At 37.6% G+C, this 20,630-nt stretch overlaps 1 protein-coding gene across 2 annotated transcripts in view; it reads right to left on the bottom strand.

Moving 5' to 3' along the window:
* The window catches only part of ADAM22 (ADAM metallopeptidase domain 22), a 209,559-nt gene that overhangs the window by 4,861 nt on the left and 184,068 nt on the right, over positions 1–20,630 (bottom strand). Inside the window, exons 28-31 of one of the 2 annotated variants that reach the window (XM_045564912.1) lie at positions 18,698–18,798; positions 18,274–18,340; positions 15,907–16,017; positions 8,274–8,397 (exon numbers count right to left, since the gene is read on the bottom strand). In XM_045564912.1, the coding sequence (XP_045420868.1) occupies positions 8,274–8,397; positions 15,907–16,017; positions 18,274–18,340; positions 18,698–18,798 (403 nt within the window). The remainder of the gene's footprint in view (positions 1–8,273; positions 8,398–15,906; positions 16,018–18,273; positions 18,341–18,697; positions 18,799–20,630) is intronic. The other variant, XM_045564913.1, reaches the window with a different exon arrangement.

Here is a 20,630-nt window from a genome sequence, read left to right as displayed (position 1 = left end):
GTAGCTAAATCTGCCCTGGCTTTTAAAGTTTTATTTTTTTGAAACATTATTTCTGAGAAGATCAACATTACAGTGTAACTGGCCACAACAGAGCTTGGACATCAATGAAGGTAATTATTCTTTGGTTGTATCTTTCACTAAAGCCTCTGAGGGCTGGTCTGCCTCTCTAAACTCTACTATATCTCAAATTTCACACAATGGACGTATTTTAAGAATGTTGTGAGACAGAGTGGTAGTGTGATTAAGATGTAAAAGGTGACAAGATTTAAAATAAAACTTTTGGTGCATTCTATTTTTACAAAAATACTCAATATCTCCATATTTGTTTTTAAATTTGGCTTTTTAAAATATAAATATAAAAGGCTGTGAAATTGTGCCAAACCTTTTGCTATATTCTTTTTTTTTTTTTTTTTTGAGATAGCATCTCACTTTGTTGCCCGGGCGTCAGCCTAGCTCACAGCAACCTCAAACTCCTGGGCTTAAGCGATCCTCCTGCCTCAGCCTCCCGAGTAGCTAGGACTACAGGCATGAGCCACCATGCCCGGCTAATTTTTTCTATATATATTTTTAGTTGTCCAGATAATTTCTTTCTATTTTTAGTAGAGACAGGGTCTCGCTGTTGCTCAGGCTGGTCTCGAACTCCTGACCTCGAGCAATCCACCCGCCTCGGCCTCCCAGAGGGCTAGGATTACAGGCGTGAGCCACCGCGCCCAGCCTATATTCTTTTAATATCATAGATTTTCAAGTGTCCTTTCCTTGTATCTGAATTCCACCCCCATCTCCAAGACACTGATCTGATTTTCTGGCACAGGTTCCTATTGCTAAAATCCTACTGGGTCCTATAAGCCAGTGAAGGCCTGAGTAAGCACACTAGGCATGGAAAAGACGCTAATTTACTTAATGTCTGGCATTTCCAGGTATGTTAAAAAAAACTGACATGAGGGGGCAGAGCAAGATGTCCAAGAATTGAAACGTTCAGCCATTAACCCTCCTCAGGAACACCAAATCCAACAACTATCCACACAAGCAAACACCTTCAAAAGAACCAAAAATGAAGTGAGCGATCATACTACCTGGTTTTAACGTTCTATCAGGGAGAGAGGCACTGAAGAGGGCAGAAAAGACAGTCTTGGTTGCCTACACCACCCTTTCCCCATCCCCCGGCAGAGCCACAGCCTCCAGTGGAGAGAGAATCTGTGTGCCCAGGGGAGGGAGAGTGAAATAATTGTGAGACTTTGTATTGAAACTCAGGGCCACCCCATAACAGGGGAAGATAGCGCAGGGTAGAATTCTGCCAGTACCCACAGAGAAACCATTTAGACCAGCTGAGCCAGAGAGAAATTCTCTGCACTGAAACTCAAGTTATAGCTAGCCCCACGACCGGCTGACAAAAAGCAGCTGAGGGCTTGGACTAAATTTGTAAAGCACTTGGGCCACAAAGGCTGCAGTCTGGGCAATTCCTACAGCTGTGCTGGCTCAGAGCCAGTAGACTTGGGGTTCATGTGACCCAGTAAGACACCAGCAGTGGCAGCCAAGCCAGTGCCTATGTCACCACCACCGCCCCCAACTCCAGGCAGTACAGCTCAGGGAGTCTTCCACTTAGGGAAAGGACAGGGAAAAGTTCAGGGGACTTTATTTTGCAACTTGGGTACCAGCTCAGCCACAGTAAAATAAAATTCCAGGCAGACTCCAGAGGCCTCTGAGTACAGGCCTTAGTTCCTGGAAGGCCTTTCTGGACCCACTCTGGGCCAGAAGGAAACATGTGACCCTGAAGGGAAGGACCCAGTCCTGGCAGGATTCACCACCTGCTGACTAAAGCGCCCTTGGGCTTTTAATAAACATCAGAGGTAGCCAGGCAACAGTCACCGGGGGCTTTGGGTGAGACTCAGCTGGCTTCAGGTGTGACCTGGAGCTGGTAGACACAGGGGAGTGCCCATGTCACTCCTCTCCCAATTCCAGCAGCCCAGCACAGAGGGTGAGGGAAGAGAGTGAGAGACTCTGCCTGGTAATCCAGGGAATCCTCCCATATACCCAAGTCCACCAAGGCAGTACCATCGAGAGTCATCATTGGGCTTGGGGCACCCCCAGTGCTGATACTGCTGCAGTGACCAAAGACTTAGATCACAATACTCAATTCCCTCTGAATACCTGGAAAGCCTTCTTATGAAAACTGCAAAGATTAAAATAAATCCCTAACTCTTCAATGCCCAGACATCAATGAACATCCATAAAGCATCAAGAATAGCCAGGAAAACATGATCTCACCAAACAAACTAAATGAAGTAACAGTGACCAATCCTGGAGCAATGGAGACATGTGACCTTTCAGACAAAGAATCCAAAAGAGCTGTCCTGAAGCTCAGTGAACTTCAAGGCAACACAGAGAAGAAGTTCAGAAGCCTATCAGATAAATTTAACAAAGAAAATTAAATAATAATTTAAAAAAATCAAGCAGAAATTCTGGAGCTTAAGAATTCAATCGACAAACTGAGAAATGCATCAGAGTCTCTCAACAGCAGACTTGATCAATGAGAAGAAAGAATTAGTGGGCCTGAAGACAGGCTATTTGAAAATACACAGAAGAGAAAAAAGAGTAAAAAAGAATGAAGCATGCTTACAAGATCTAGAAAACAGCTTCAAAAGGGAAAATCTAAGCATTACTGGCCTTAAAGGTAGAGAGACTGGGGTAGAAAGTTTATAGTTTATTGAAAGAAATAATAAGGAACTTTCCAAACCTAGACAAGGAGATCAATATTCAAGTATAAGAAGTTCATAGAACACCAAGCAGATTTAACCCAAACAAGACTACCTCAGGCATTTAATAACCAAGCTCCCAAAGGTCAATGATAAAGAAAAGATTCTAACAGCAGCCAGAAAAAAGAAAAAAATAACATATAGAGGAGCTCCAATACGTCTGGCAGCAGACTTCTCAGTGGAAACCTTACAGACCAGGAGAGAGTGGCATAACATATTCAAAGTACTGAAGGAAAAACACCTTAACCTTAGAATATTATATCCTGCAAAAATATCCTTCAAACATGAAAGAGAAACAGACTTTCCCAGACAAACAAAAACTGAGGGATGTCATCAACACCAGACCTGTCCTATAATAAATGCTAAAAGGAGTTCTTCAATATGAAAGAAAAGCACATTAATGAACGATAAGAAGTCATCTGAAGGTACACAACTCACTGGTAACAGTAAGGAGACAGAAAATATTCTATTGCTGTAATTTCAGTGTATAAACCACTTACAACTTGAGTATGAAGACTAAAAGAAAAACCTATCAAAAATAACAACTTTTTGAAAGATAGTTTAAAAAGATATGGATGGAAACAACAAAAAGTTAAAAAGCAGGGGTGGGGGATGTAGCAAAAGGGTAGAATTTCTGTTAGATTTCCCTTTATTCATTTATTTATTTGCTTGTTTGTAAACAGAGTTGTTATATGCTTAAAACAACTGGTTATAAAATGTTTTTTGCAAGCCTCATAGTAACTTTAAATCAAAAAACCTACAACAGATATACAAAAAATAAAAAGCCAGAAACTAAAAAACACTACCAGAGAAAATCACTTTTAACAAAAGACAGAAATGAAGTAAGAAAGATGAGACCACAAAACAACCAGAAATCAAATAACATGGCACTAGAAACTCCTTTCCTATCAATAATAACAAGCAGGGGTGGGGAACCAGTGGCCTCAAGGCCATATGTGGCCCTCCAGATCCCCAAGTGTGGCCCCTCCACCAAATCCAAACTTCACAGAATAAAAGGATTTGTTCTGCAAAATTTGGATTCGGGTCTCGTCAGAGTGGCCAAATGGATAAAAAAACAAGAGCCAACTATATGTTGTCTGCAATAAACACACTTCACCTATGAAGACACATATAGACTAAAAATAAAGGGATTAAAAAAGATACTCCATGCAAATGGAAACCAAAAAAGAGAAGGAGTAGCTATACTTCTAACAGATAAAATAGATTTCAAGACAAAAACTGTAAAGAGACAAAGAAGGTCATTATATAATGATAAAGGGGTCAATTCTGCAAGAAGATGTAACAATTCTAAATGTATATGCAGCCAACACTGGAGTACCCAGATATACAAAGCAAATATTATCAGAGATAGACCCCAATATAGTAATCGCTGGAGACTTCAATACTCCACTTTCAGCATTGAACAGATCATCCAGACAGAAAACCAACAAAGAAACACTGCATTTAACCTGCATTATAGACCAAATGGACCTAATAACAGATATTTACAGAACATTTCATCCAACAGCTGCAGAATACACATTCTTCTCCTCAGCTCGTGGATCATTCTCAAGGACAGACCATATGTTACACCACAAAACAAGTCTTAAAAAACTCAAGAAAACTGAAATCATACCAAGTATTTTCTCTAACCGCAATGAAATAAAACTAGAAATCAATAACAAGAGAAACACTGGAAGATATACAAACACATGGAAATTAAACAATATGCTCCTGAATGACCAGTGGGGTCAATGAAGAGATTAAGAAAGAAATTTAAATTTAAAAATTTCTCAAAACAAATGAAAATGAAAACACAACATATCAAAACCTATGGGATACAGTAAAAGCAGTAATAAGAGGAAAGTTTACAGCAGTAAGTGCCTACATCAAAACAGTAGAAAAGCTTCAAGTAAACAACCTAACAATATATTTCAGAGAACTAGAAAAATAAGAGCAAACCAAACCAAAATTAGTAGAAGAAAAGAAATAGTAAAGATCAGAAGTTGAAACAAAAAAAAATACAGAAGATCAATGAAACAAAAAGTTAGTTTTTTGGAAAGATAAACAAAATAGACACACCTTTAGCCAGACTAAGAAAAAAAGAGAGCAGACCCAAATAAATAAAATCAGAGATGAAAAAGGAGACATTACAACTGATACTGTAGAAATCCAAAGGATCATTTAGAGACTACTATGAGCTACCATATGCCAATAAATTGGAAAACCTAGAAGACAGGGATAAATTCCTAGATACACACAATTTACCAAGATTGAACCAGAAAGAAATCCAAAACCTGAATAAACCAATAACTACTAAAGAGACAGAAGCAGTAATAAAAAGTCTCCCATCAAAGAAAAGCCCAGGACCAAATGGCTTCACTGCTGAATTCTACCAAGCATTCAAAGAAGAATTAATATGAATCCTACTTAAACTAATCCAAAAATCAAGGAGGAGGGAATACTCCCAAACTCATTGTATGAGGCCTGCATCACCCTGATACAAAAACCAGTCAAAGACACAACAAAAAAAGAAAACTACAGGCCAATATCTCTGACAAACATAGATGCAAAACCCTTAACAAAATATTAGCAAACCAAATTCAACAACACAGTAAAAGGATCATTCATACTGATTAAGTAAGATTCATCCCAAGGATGCAAACATGTTTCAACATATGCAAATCAATCAAGGTGATACATCATATCAACAGAACAAAGTACAAAAACCATATGATCATTTCAATTGATGCTAAAAAGGTATTCAATAAAATTTCACATCTCTTCATGATAAAAACTATGAAAAAACTGAGTATAGAAGGAACTTACCTCAATATGTAAGAGCCATATATGACAGAACCACAGCAAGTACCACACTGAATGGGGAAAAACTGAAAGTCTTTCCTATAAGATCTGGAACAAGACAAGGATGCCCACTTTCACCACTGTTATTCAACATAGTATTAGAAGTTCTAGCTAGAGCAATCAGACAAGAGAAAGAAATAAAGAACTTCCAAATTGGAAAAGAAGTCAAATTATCTTTCTTTGCAGATGATATGATTTTATATCTATAGAAACCTAAAGATTCTACAAAAAAAACCTATTATTAATAGAACTAATAAAAAAAATCAGGAAAGTGGCAGAATATAAAATCAATATACAAAAATCAGTAGCATTTCTACATGCCAACAGTAAACAATCTGAACAAGAAACCAAGAAAATAATCCCATTTACGATAGCTACAAATAAAACAAAATACCTAGGAATAAACTTAACTAAAGAAGTGAAAGATCTCTATAATGAAAATTATAAAACACTGATGAAAGAAATTGAAGAGGACACAAAACAATGGAAAGATATTCCATGTCCATGAATTGGAGAATCAATACTGTTAAAATGTCCATGCTACCCAAAGCAATCTGCAGATTCAATGCAATCCCCATCAAAATATCAATGACATTCTTCACAGAAATAGAAAAAATAATCCTAAAATTTATATGGAACGAGAAAAGACCCACAATAGCCAAAGCCATCCTCGGAAAAAGAACAAAACTGGATAAATCACATTACCTGACTTTAAGTTACACTACAGAACTGTAATAACCAAAATAGCATGGTACTGGCATAAAAATAGACACATAGACCAATGTAACAGAATAGAGAATCCAGAAATAAATACATACATCTACAGCAAGCTTATCTTTGACAAAGGTGTCAAGAACATACAGTGGGGAAAGGATAGTCTCTTCAATAAATCGTGCTGCCAAAACGATATCCATGTGCAAAAAATGAAACTAGACCCTTATCTCTCTCCATATACAAAAATCAAATCAAAATGGATTAAAGGTTTAAATCTAAGACCTGAAACTATGAAACGAGTAAAAGAAAGTACTGGGGAAATGCTTCAGGATATTGGTCGGGGCAAGGACTTCTTGAGTAATACCCCCATAGCACAGGCAACCAAAGCAAAATTGGACAAATGGGTATCAGCTAAAAAGCTTCTACACAGCAAAGGAAACAATCAACAAAGGGAAGAGACAACCCACAGAATGGAAGAGAATATTTGCAAACTACCCATCTGACAAGGGACTAATAACTAAAACATGTAAGGAGCTCCAACAACTCAATAGGAAAAAATCAAATAATCCAATTAAAAAGTAGGCAAAGGATCTAAATGAACATTTCTCAAAGGACAACATACAAATGGCAACTGGTATATGAAAAAATGCTCAACATCATTAGTCAACAGGAAAATGCAAATCAAAACTACAATGAGGTATCATCTCACCCCAGTTAAAGTGGCTTTTATCAAAAGGCAGGCAATAATGAATGCTAGTGAGTATGTAGAGAAAAGGGCACCCTCGTAAACTGTTGGTGGGAATGTAAACTAGTATAACCCCTGTGGAGAACAGCACGAAAGTTCCTCAAAAAACTGAAAATAGGGAATGTAAACTAGTGTAAACCCTGTGGAGAACAGCATGAAAGTTCCTAAAAAAACTGAAAATAGAACTACCATATGACCCAGAAATCCCACCACTGGGTATATATCCAGAAGAGGGGAAATCAGTATATCAAAAAGATATCTGCACCTCCATGTTTATTGCAGCACTATTCACAATAGCCAAGATTTGGGATCAACCTAAGAGCCCTTCAAAAGATGAATGGATAAAGAAATTGTGGTACATATACACAATGGAATATTATATAGCCACAAAAATAATAAAATTCTGCCATTTGTAACAATGTGGATAGAACTGAAAAACATTATGTTAAGTGAAATAATCTAAGCACAGAAAGAAAAATCTCGCATGTTCTCACTCTTATGTGGGAGGTAAATATTAGAAACAATTGATCTCATGGAGACAGAGAGTAGAATAATGGTTACTAGAGTCTGGGAAGGGTAGCGGGGAGGGGGGATAAAGTGGGGATGGTTAATGGGTGTAAATATAGACACATACAATGAACAATATTTGACAGCACCAACAAAGTGACTATAATCAACAATAAGTTAGGGTATACTTTAAAATAACTAAAAGAGTGGAATTGGGATGTTCCTAACACAAAGAAATGATAAATGCCTGATTTGATACCCCAATTACCCGGATTTGTTTAATTCACACTGTATGCCTGTATCAAAGGATCACATGTACCCTATAAAGATATGCAACTATCACGTATCCATAATAATTAAAAATTTTAAAAAAAAGAGCAAAATACACTCTTTGTTTTGCCTACTCCATAGATTTACTATATTAGCCACAGTGCATAATAAAAGAAATAAGTACATAGCAATGAATAATTAATATATAACAAATACCTCCAGAATATATCAATGCAGATTAAACTATTTTGCAAATATAAATCTGAACCCAAAAGCCCCAAGAATCTTCTAATATTCAAATTTAATTTTTTTCATTTTCTTATAAACAAAAAAAGGAAAAGTGGCTCTTTTAAAACATGAACTCATAGATAAATGATAATGACCGAGTATGTAAGCACATGACAGATGTTTCCACATACCCTGGCACTTTGTCGGTTCACTTTCTTCTCCTCATCGGGAAGTGGAGGCATTGGGTAAGGGTATTTTCTGCTGGAGGCAATAGACCCAGTTGATGAAGAAGGAGACTTGGCAGGAGATAAAGTCCTGAGATGTTGAGAGCATACAAAATAAATATCATGTGATTGCCTAATATCTTTTTCAAACATCTGAAAAGTGGGTTCAGAACAAATCCTCTAATTTCTACTTTCATAAGCCACTACTACAAAGATTCAGCTACTGGGAAGATATTGTCATTACCAACACTGGAATGCTGGAATTTTATCTTCCTAATTTCATGACTGCAATGGATTGTTTAAATGTTAGGACAAAGAATCATACTTTTCAACTAGACAGCCAATAACAAAATCTCCTATAGAAGAGATGAAAAGCTAAAATGGAGAACAGATAAAATTATTCTAAGAGCTCATAATGGTAAAGGAAGTGTACAAAATATCAATACTCTGCCTTATTTTTATCATTTAATGTAAAAATGTTTTTTAAGTATAATTCCAATTATATCTTAAGATCTTAAATTATATTACAACTGATATATTTATTAGTTGCTAAGTCACACATCAGTTTACACAAAAACTCATGCATTCAGAGGCCAGTGTGTTAGTTGTGAAGAAACAAAGGCAAATATAGGGGTTTTAATAATAAATTAGTAAACATGCAAGCAGTAAGGAGTGCAGAGTTCCAGCCAAACAAAGTCTGATGAGAACATACAAAAATGGTCTGATTAGTCCCTATAATCAGCATTTCTATGTAAGCTACTGTATTATTCTGTACTTGATTTTGCATGTGCAGTGGTAATATTTGAGTAAGCTAGATTCACTAAAATATCTCATACTTACTGCTAACTTGTCTTTAAAGTGAAAAAAAAACTGAGTAAAAAATATCTACTCATATCAATGGAAAACAGATGTGATAACTGCAGCAGCTATTCCATTCACAAAGGTCACCACTATACATCCATGACTCCTTAATTCCTGGTGCAAGGTGCTAATGACCCACATCGCTGAACTGGTTATGCGCCACAGAGAGCACAGGTACTTAATGGTCCAGTCAGATTCACTTCATCTGCTGTGACTGTCTCAGCCTGGGAGTGTTGTTGGGGGAGAGGATGGTGGCACTGGATAGATCAAGATCCACTGCTTACACTGCATTCAGCATGTAGATGTCTTTTTTCCTCCCTTGTTTTAAATTTTGGTTCCCATCCACAGAATACCCTTTCCTGTGGTTCTGCCACAGTTTTCAAACTAGTTTCCATTTATGGACACTAAATTCAAGATAAAGTTTGAAAATAATTTTCCTATCCATCCTGAGATCCATTGTGACCATTCTTGATGGATTTTAAGACTCAAGAGTGTTTCAGTTCACTTTTAATTTGTAACTCCTAACATTTCCTCTATTTTTGAGGAATGGCCAGGACTACTCCTTAGCATGAACATAGCAGCTGTTTGATTTCTCTTATGTTAATGCTCTCCATTGCTGAGTGGATGGGTTAAATAAGATTATCATTATTTCAAAGCCTCTAAAGTTCTATTAAAGCAACGTACTACTCTAATTCAGAAATGAAATTTATTTTAGAAAAGCATTTTAAATAGGACTATAATCTTTAAAAAACAAATTCAGTATGTGTAAAACAAGGGCAAACTTTTGCATTTAGATTATTTAAATGCATCTTTCTAAAATGAGAGATATTGGCCCGGGTTCAGCTTTTTTAGCCTGATCATTACTGACAAAATATTCAAGTTCAGGAAAGCTAGTCAAGGTACACAAAACTTGTTAACTTCAGAGGGATCACACAAAACGAATCCTCTTCTTAATTTGCTGTAGTGTGTGTGTCCATATGACCAGCCTGGGACATAGATAAAGCCGTTCTAATGAGGCGTGCTCAAAGTCCAGTCTTCCCCTCACATATCTTTTCAAGGGCAAAGCCAATCATGAGTTAAAACAAAAACCAGAAGTGTTCTCCAGAACCCCAAAGGAACTGTACATATACTCCTCCTAAAAATTAACATGCTAGGTAATTGACACCTTGGACCCTGAGGGGAAGCTGAGCAGGAAAGTTTTAGTAGGGGAAAGGGGCAACCGGTCCTGGAGGTCGGGTGCTGTGTGACAGCATAAAGGTGATTATCTTGGGGGATGGAGAGCACCAGAGCAGGAGTCAGAACAGGAGTAGACAACAGGATAAGTCAGTTTAGGGAAAATAAACTCAAAAGTGTCTCCAAAATCTCTAAGGAAAACATTTCTTCAAAACTGCCTCCAGACTCTTTTCTGACCCTGGCTACTTGCTTGGCAGTTCCAACCCAGCTTTCACTTAAAGCCAGGCACTAGCTCAGCTCATTCACTAACAAAGTGAAGTGTGCCTTTGGACACGTTAACCAGTATCGTTACTACATTTTAAGAAACTATAATAACCACAGTGGGTGCCATATTCGAACTACACAATAAAGGTATTTCTGGTCCCAGTGGACTGTGGCACATCAGACTGGGGCTACATCAGACTTCCTGGGCTCGCCTTTTGTAGACAGGTCTGTAAGGCCAACCTCAGTTCAGTTCTGCCCCCCAGGACAGGCTAGACCCAGGTCAATCACATGAGAGGGACACACCTTATTCACTTTTGTTCATGTGCAAATTTTTAGTAGGCTGATACAGAAGGATTTATTAAGTGTCCTAGGATAGGATTTAAGTAATCAATACCTATTGTGCTACTTTTAAGCAATTACAGTGAAATGGAGAAGGAACAGATTTTAGATTAGAGTCTAAATCAGTTAATTCTGATTCTGACTCAAAAACCACTGATGAAGTGAGTAATCAACTGGATAATACCCAAGAGTAAGGATACCTTCTAAGAGCTTGTAAAGGACTTTCAGCAACAGAATGGCACCCAGATGTGGGTGTGGTGAAATAATGCTCTTGCCCTATCTTGCTTCTTCCTGATAATCTGACACATGCTGAGGACAATTTGAGCAACCACTGTCACATCAGAACTGGACAGGGAGCAAAATGGGACACTCCGCTCAAAATTTTTAGGCATTTGCCTGGCTCTTTGTAGTGATGTGGACACTGTATTTCAAATGCTGGGCTATATTTTGGACCAGTTTGCCGCAGTCACAAAGTCCTGATTGCATTTTGATAAGCATGTCACAAATCCAACATCACATGGGTGACTAATATGGTGACCTTTGCCCTCATTGATGTCTTTGGCAGGAGAGGTAATCTTAAATGATCTGGCTACGATGTAGCAGATCTGAGCTTAAGCATAGGGTTAGCAAAGCATAGGCCAAGGTGTGGATGCACGTTAGGCCTTCTATGTGAGGCTTGGCTTGGATGGAGAGTGCATGAAATTCTGTTGTATTGGAGTCATTGTGTTAAAAGCTCTGGGCCATCTCAATTATGCACCCACTGCCACAGAAATTTTGTGTTGATTTTCAAAGTATTACCAGCATTACCCTTATAATTCCAAAAACAACAGTTAAATTATAACCATCCACTTAACTTTAGCTTTTAAACATCAATATGATTTTTAATAATTCGTACTGTGTCACCTACTGTAGGAATCGACATCTCACATTAAACGAGGAGATAAAGAAACCCTCTAGAATTGCCCTTGCAGCTTGGCACGTGCAACCGGGGGTGCTAAAGCATTTCCCCATCCAAACTGCACTTAGTCATGCAGCTTCTGGGCAGACCTGGGTGCTGACTTTAAGAAAGGTGAACTCTTCTCTGGGAGCCACATAAACTACTCAGCTCACCCAGGGGAGGTGAATCAACTCTTCCGGGGTACCATTTCACAAATTATTGCTGCAAAAATGCTAAGTCCATTTAGGAATAAAAGCCCTAACCCACACAGGACCAAAGTCATTCTGTTTTGATTCTATGGCTGGTACAAATTACAATCTGCCCACAAGCCAGAGGAAAACAGAAAAGAGAAATAGGACTGCAGGTGAGCCAAGATTCCAAATAACATTCAAAATCATCTTACCTGTCTTCCTGACGTTGGCCGTCTTGGGAGCTACAGGTGAGGGTGGGATGTTTGAATGTGAGTGTATGTGTATGAGGTTCAGTGTGGTAAAAAGTGTGGGACAAGCAGAGGGACAGGGCAAAAGGGCAAGATGGGGTATAAAAGCAGGATATATTTTTGTGAGCAGGCAGGAGTTACGCTTTCCTTAGGGTATATGCAAATGTTATGAATCAAATCAAATAAAATGCAGGTAGGTCTAATCATTTTCTCAAACTGTACATGACTAAACTAAATGGTACACTGGAAGAGAGAGTCCACCTTATATGGGTGCTGAGAGTTAAATACACATATATATTTTGATATCTGTTCAATGTTGACCCAAGTCATGGCAATAATATGAAAGCTTATTGTTAAATTATGTTCAGAAGAGGTAGTAACTGAGTCTGTATTTCTTCTTCACGTTACTTGTCCACAAAGTAGTCAAGGAAAAAGTGGACATTTATCTCTAGGAAATCACTGTGATACTATAAACAGTGAAAAAATACCATTAAGAACTCTTGGAAATTCTCTCTGACCCCTAATATTACACAGACCTACAGTGAATTGAGTAAATTTGATCATTTCTAAAATGTAGGAATACCCTTCTCTTTTGTGAGTCAAAAACAGCTGTTTTCTGTTCTCTTTGAAGTATTAGACAACATTTTTATGAGGATAGAAAATTCTTTAATGCTTTGTTGAGAATCTGTAAAACACTCTTCTCAGCACAGCCCTTCTCTGGTAGCAAATGATTATTCTGAACAAATAGAATCTAAACTCATTCCACATACTCTCATGTGGTCAGTATTATTTCAAGGATTTTCCAGTTAGATCAAATCATTATTTCTACTTGAAGTAAAATTCCACTACATTTCATTTAGTTTCTTTATCCGTTTTTCTTTGAGTTTTCATATGCACTATGCACTCTTAGGCAGTAAGTAAGAAAAATGCATTATGAAACTGCTCAATTCTGGAAATTAAACTGTTTGGGTTAATAGTGCTTCTTTATTAGTGGAAAGTATGTTTCATGCCCATAGAACACCACACAGCATAAAATGAAGAGAAAGCTACTAAAAAGCTCAAGATGGTGATAGGGACATGCACTAAATGGTGACCCTTTCAAATGGCTTCATTTGAAACATTCAGAAAAGAACTAGACTTGCTTATGAAGCCAAAAACAGATCAAAAGGCAGCAAATAAACAAGGACCTTTCCACCTATGGGAACTTGTATTGGGAGATACAAGATAGAGAGCCAGTCACACTACAGTATTTGTATGTGCTGGGAGAGTTTGAAAAGGATATAAAATTAATTTATAAAATACCTAAAGTATGGTCCTTCAGTGTTTTTATTCACATCTTCTACCCACTTAGCTACATTATAGTCTCTTTTGAACCATGGGTTTAAATACCTGCAGAAAGCAATGGAAGGAACAAAGAAAGCAGAACAAGATAGAAAATCTGAAAATACACAGCACAAGCTTAGCAAGGATGTCTTCACCCTCCAAATGCAAGTGACCATGGCAAATAAACCAGGAAGGATGCTGGGTGATTATGAGGCAGTCTATACCATGACATGAAAATAATCTGAGCTACAACAAAGCTCAAGGCATTCTAGAATGTATTCAACACTGCTGGGAAAGCCTTTTCCAGTGGCTTCCCAAAGTGAATCAGAAGTTCCCTTTCAATCACAGTACTGTCAGCAGTCCAATTCACCCACCTCCATAGTGGCTTTTTCCAGGCCACCTCTCATTTGGCTCCTTGGTTTTTAAATGGTAACAGTGCTTTTCGAAAATATTCAGTTGGCTCCAATTCCAAGCTATATTTGGGCATATAACATCCCAAGAACTTTTAAAAGGAGCAAAGTTCTCTCCAATACGAGAAGGCTTTTACATGGCACCTGTCTTACTCCCAGTAGTGTATCCCAAACTGGAGTCAACAATAAAGTATGCTCCAGTTGGCTCTGTAAGGAGCAGAAAGGTTCCCACCCTTCTGATCCTGGAGCCTCAATGCCTATTAAGTGTAGTCCAAACAGGTCTCCATGACTGTCATGAAGCTGGGTTTAGTAATTTCGTTGCAGCTGTAATGTTCCTTCCTTCTCTTTGTGCACTCCAGACTAGAGTGTTTGTGTTTCCATTAGGAAAAGACCCTCAGAAGTTGCCTTCCAAGTGTTTGATCGTGAATTTTGTGAATGACTGCCAGAAAGGTAATGACCTTAGTGAGCTTTCCCTGATGGATCTGGCAAATTCTCCATCATAATTATTGTGCATTTTTAAAGGCAGTAAAACTGGAGGTGAAAATTGTTATTTTTTCCCCCAATAATTTTTCCTTTGATTTTTTACTCTGGGAGCCAGGCAAAAACATATCCCTTTAGAATGTGCCCTTGTAAAATAATACAGATTTAACAAAGCAGTATTGGAAGACTTTAGAGGTTTTACTGGGTTTTCCCATTTAAAAAATAACTTTCAGAGATATCATACACAATGAAGAACAAGCTCTATAGAACTTATTTGGAAACAAACCAGGGAAAAATATAAAATACATTATTTGTTTTTGGTTAAAGTTTGCTTCTTTCCCCTGTATTTAGTTTTCAAGCTGTTCATAAATACATTTAAATCAAGGCTACATTTCCACAGTGGCATCAAAAAGTCAGGTTAATTTTTCCATAGCCCTTGCCTTCATTTTTAGTCATAACCAAGGCACTCTACAAAATAATATCATGAAATTCCCCCCTGAAAGAAGAGTTTAGTTGCTTTTTATGCTTGTAAGACCATTTTTGCTAAGACGATGTGTCCTGACTCAGGAACAACTCACACTAGTTTTGCCTTTAGCCACAATCATTGCCAACTTGTGCTTTCACAGAGATAGCCAATTAAAACTTGCATAAAGATTTCCACTGAGACTCCAAACAAAAAGAAAAAAGTCAAAAAGCAAGTGCAGCCGCAGATGAAGGCTAGTGGATGCTCCGGCCTGGGGAGAACTGTAGAAAAAGCCCATGCAGCTGTAATCGGGTGAAACGTCGCCACACAGCAAACTGAGTCACCCACAGGCAGACTGCCACTTCCAGGAGGGGACATTTGTTCCTTTCACTGACAATCTTAGAAACTCAAAGGACTGGTGCCACGGAGGCTCCATGACAGCTTACAACCACATGGCGTGACTTGCACCGGATGGACTTTTTCCTCCATTTCAGGGAGCACTTCAGAAGGCTGTGATCACGTCACCAGAGGTCACTGAAGAGAGCTCTCAATTGTTTGCTCCTGCTGGGGATCTGCGCATGAAAATATCTTCACAGTGGGCTTCCTAACATCTCAGGGTTGTGGTGGCTGGAGTGACGGGATTTTATCAAACTACAGTAAATCTGCGTATGTGGCTTAACTTGGCTTATAGCGCGACATGCAAAAAAATGCATTAGACGGGAGAGGGGAGCTCTTTGTGTTCTCCAGGATGGAAAGGCAGAGGAAAATTAGCTGGTGCTGGCTGGACCAGGAGCATGTCCAAGCAGACATGAGGCTTGGTCAAAGATCATATGACCCTGTTCTCAGCCAAGGAAGGGACTTGGAGGGAGATTAAGTGGCAGCCCAGAGTGAACGGGCAGGTGGAGACTGACCTGTGATCCAGACTCCCTGTCTGGGGGCTGTCAGAGCCCCCTGGGCTTATGCCTTGGGATGGGACTGTCTGGGCGAGGGAGTGCCCAGGCTCAGGTGCTTGGGGCTCCCTCCTGTAAAAACACAATATATAATACACAGTCTAAGCCAAAAAAATTTTTACATCATGTACAACAGTGAGGAAGATGCAAAAGCTTTGAGTGGAAAAACAATACAATAAACAAGGACATTTTATTTTGTTAATTAACAGAGCATGCATTTGTGGTGCATGTTTTAATTCATGTCCTGATTTTTCATCATCTGTTGGGATGATGAAGTACTAGAGGGAATATTGAAATAATGGACCTGAAACACCTGTTATTCTAAAAAAAAATAGATATGTTTGTCTGTGGTCATTCTGCTCCTCTTATAGTCACACAAGTGGTATTAGTACATCAGAAGCAAATGGGATTACTTAAATATGAAAAGTATAAAAAATTTGCCAACATAATTCTTGACATGCTCTGTATCAGGAATCCTTATAAGAAAATGTGTGTGTGTGTATGTGTGTATGTATATATACAGACAGTTTCTATACAAGGTGGTATATGAGACTAGCGATCAGCTTCACAGGCTTAGCTTCATTTAATTAACATGAGTCATGTAAATAAAATCAGAAAAGCCTAAAAAATCTGAGGGAGTCCTTAATACTTCTCCCTCACAAAGATGATTCTATTGTGATCTTATTAAATATAACTTAGTTATCTCACAGGCAAGATTTCTCAAAGTCTATCTGTGGTATTATAATTTGTATTACATGATGTGTATAGAAATTTAATGTAAAATTAAAAATAAGTGATTGCTCTAGAAAATATTGTGTGAATATTAGAACACCAAATGTTCTTTGGGTCCTAAAATCATAGCTTTAACATAGTACTGAATTTTTTTTTTACCTAGGAGTTTTCAAAGCTTTGTTATAAGAAATACTATCAGAACACTAAACAGTAAATAAATGACTGCCATATGTCTTATTACACGGTATTTCAAGGAATATCTAAAGACCATTTTACAGTTTTATTTGTACTCTTGTGAGCCACTAAGTTAAGGAGCTTTGACTAGGTGACCTCATGCAAAACAAACCAAACAACATTCCAAGAAGAGTTTATCAACAATGAGCCTTAAAGCATCCAAGCACTTTGGGAATGTTTAAGATAAACTCTAACAGATAAGTTATTTAGGATGGAGTTCTAGGATGCCATTCTGGACCATGCAATGTTATCTCTTGAAATTGTCTATTGTCTCTAAGGTAAAGTACCCTCTAGAAAGCTTTGACAAGCCACTTACAAAACAATACCACTCAGGTGGAAGGTCCAAATTTCAGGGCAATGAATGCTATTATTCCTGGATTGGAAAAGGCAGGGTATATGATGGAAAAGCTAACATAAGTTTTTGACAGGCAGTTGATAAATACCTACTATTCAGACTTTTTAAGTGTTAAGGCATGAAGAAGCAATAGAGATCCTGAAAATAATAACCACCAGTATAGTGAGAAATAAGTAATAATTTTTAGGTGGGTTAAAAAAGTATGGGTAATTAAAACCAAGTGGCAGGGTCAGTCCAAAAGGATACTAAGAGTGTGGAAAGGAAAGGAAATTAGGTTTGAGGAGGTTTTGTTTTGCTTGTAATTTCTTAAGTGGAGAAATAAAAAAAGTGCCTGGCATTTACTTTATTATTAAATGTAACTTCTGACCCCAGCCCCACTAAAAGAAAGGTGTGGCTATCATTTCAAACAGATAATGTTGCATTTAGTGACAATGATTCAGTTAAAGAGCAAGTTTAGATAAATGCCCTTTTAAATGTTCTCAGAAGGAAAATTTAAAAGGGAAACTTATTCCGTTAGTCTGAGAGAATGCTTAGATTGCAGCTATGAAGACTTCGGAGTGGTGGTTTTAGATTGTGAGCAGTTCATGCTCTAGTACGATGAGAATTTTTCCCTGATGCTTCTAGGCTGTGTGAGTATTGGGGAGCGGAAGGGTGACCCTTTGAAATGGCTGGACCCAGTGATGAGAAGAAAGGAATGTTATCAAAATTCCCTTCAAAAGGAACCAAAACACCGCAATGGCAGGTGACTGGAGGAAAAAGCCTGCAGCAAGGGAGCGACCCCCACTATCAGTGAATATTGGTATGGGCACAGTTGCGGAGATGCCTATGTAAAAGAGAAAAGCCATGGTTAATTTTTAAAGGGCAAAAAAGAATTAAACAAAACAAAACAAAACAAAACCAAGACTGGAGGCATGGTTTATGGTTCTTTGACTATCTGCTTAATTAACTTTTGACACTAATTGCACAGGACCTTAGAGTGCCTTTTTCCGTTAGAGGTTCAGACTTACTCAGTTGAATTAGACCGAGGTCTAAATCTTTTCCCTCTGATTTTCTTTCTGTTGCCTCCCATGTTACCTGAAAAAGACGGTTTAGAGCTAGATTTCCAAGTAAAGAAATGATTGCCCTTTGTCTAATTACATGGTATTTCAAGCGGGTGTAATGCACAAGCAGCAGCACCCTGGAACACTGGGCTTTCCAGCACCGTACAGCCTTCTCAACGTGTCTAATGTGCTGGTGCTACCGAATCCCATCATTTCCCATCCAAGGAAAAGACAAAAAAAAAAAAAAAAACCTCCTATTCTAGATATCCTCCTCTCTGTTGGGAGAAGAGCTAAATAGCTTTCCAGAACGAACAAGGCTTTTAACACCAGGGACCGCAGAACATAGAACTTGGATTGTGTGGATAGATGGATTCAGAGTGCTGGCCTCTACCTTGCCAAGAGTTACTTCGAGGTCGCCCATTTTCACAGATGTCTGAAATATGTTTTGTGTCTGGAATCCTTTCACTCCAAGAATGAGAGAGCCCATTTGACCTGAAATTGAAAATATTGATATACTGTTCAAAAATGTAATCAAATGGATTTTTTGAAATCAGTAAGCAAAACTTCTAAGCATTACTTGCATTAAATAAATCAAAGAAAAAATCTGAAATGAAAGAATGAAGAGAACATGAAAGTCTTCATGAAGAAGGCAGAATTACACAACATTCAATTTAAGAAAAGTCAAATACAATGGAACCCCATTACAATAGTCTATAAATGAAAAGTATCAGGACAGAATGCAAGCCAATTTACATTCCCCAGAACAGAGCAAGCACATGGCAAATTCACTGTGTATATCGTTATATAACCCCAATGCAGCATCATAATGGGGTCCCACCATAGATGTTTCTTAATTGTAAAGCAATGGTTTCCATTCAAGTACTATGAGAACATGGACTTTCAAGAGATTACATTACGATTACTTTATCAAAGTAATATTTAGGTTTTCTTAAATAATAAAGTTATTTTCTGAGAATTGGCATTTTTCTCTACAAATATGGTCCAATAAAGTGTAGTACATGTTAGTTAATTGTCCAATAACTGAACTGAATCAGGAGTTTTTCAGGGAAGTGTCTCTCACAAAGCCCATGTACCATTGAGCCCCTCTGCTATTTATGTCCTACCTCCTTCACATGAATTATGTACAAGAAGCAAAATTTACACACCTACCTTATATCACACAAGAAATGAATTTTGACAAATTACATATACTTAGGAGTCTAACAGTTTGATAGAATTTTTAACTGTTTAAAATCATAACCCACTGAGATTTTTCTAAAGTCTGGAAATTATTCAAATGGATATTTTAATCTCTTTTTTAAGGTACTTTAGAAAATAGCACTATACTTAAAAAATCTTTTCCAATATCATTTTGGTTGATTACTAATAATGTCTATTTTAAAAGGAACCTTCCACTGATGAGTGCAAATAAATGGAACTCAGCACAATTATTTCATATTCATTCCTTAGGCTGGAACTTTTTCAAGATCATTTGCTACTTACAGAATGACTCATATTTTGTACAAAAGGACAACAGAAATTCTGCTGGAACCCATTGAATTCTCCACTTATTTGCTGTTACTTGACAGTTTAATATTTGATCAAGAAAATATTGATATGAGAGAATTCAAGTAGTTCCCCTAGTTGTCTTCCTCTTTCAGCCAACAAGTCTTCAATAAATTAAAAGAATAAACTTTTAAAACATCCTTCTACAGAACTGTACTCCTTGGCCAAAACTAGTATTTCCACTTTTGCTTTAAGCTTTGTTTTCTAAGTGAAAACTATCCTTCACACTTAAGAAGTTCCACATAGAGTTCCTAGATCTCATTAATTCCTTATATTCTCCTTTCTGATTAACATTTATTAAGATTGAGAGCCATTGCAGAATTTTTACAGATGATTCACTCTCTACAGAACACTAGAACTGACGTTTCCTCTCAATAAACTAGCAATTTCTCCTTCACTCTACAAAGTAACTAACGTGTCCAGTCATAAGAAGGGTCACCAAAACTTTTTTCCTATCCATTATACCCCATTGGCAACTTTAAAGAAATTTTTCCACAAGAACATTTTAGCTTCCTTCAATATGAATATAGGTCTCATTCCCTAAAATATTCCAACTATTTATTTCTTCTATCCATTTATTTTATCAAGCGATTATAAAGCATGCAGAATTTTAAATGGTGTGAAACACCTTAAGATGCTAGAATAAGAAACAGTATCAGAGTTTAAGACATATAAATATCAATCCCACCTGTACTATTATAAAACTCAGGCACATATTAAGCGTACCTAATTTGTCAACTAAGGTGTAAATTATAAAG

This window comes from Lemur catta, chromosome 11 (genome assembly GCF_020740605.2).
Source record: "Lemur catta isolate mLemCat1 chromosome 11, mLemCat1.pri, whole genome shotgun sequence".
Classification (NCBI taxonomy): Eukaryota; Metazoa; Chordata; class Mammalia; order Primates; family Lemuridae; genus Lemur; species Lemur catta.
Note: the sequence above shows the minus strand (reverse complement) of the source record. Positions and strands in the feature narration are given on the sequence as shown.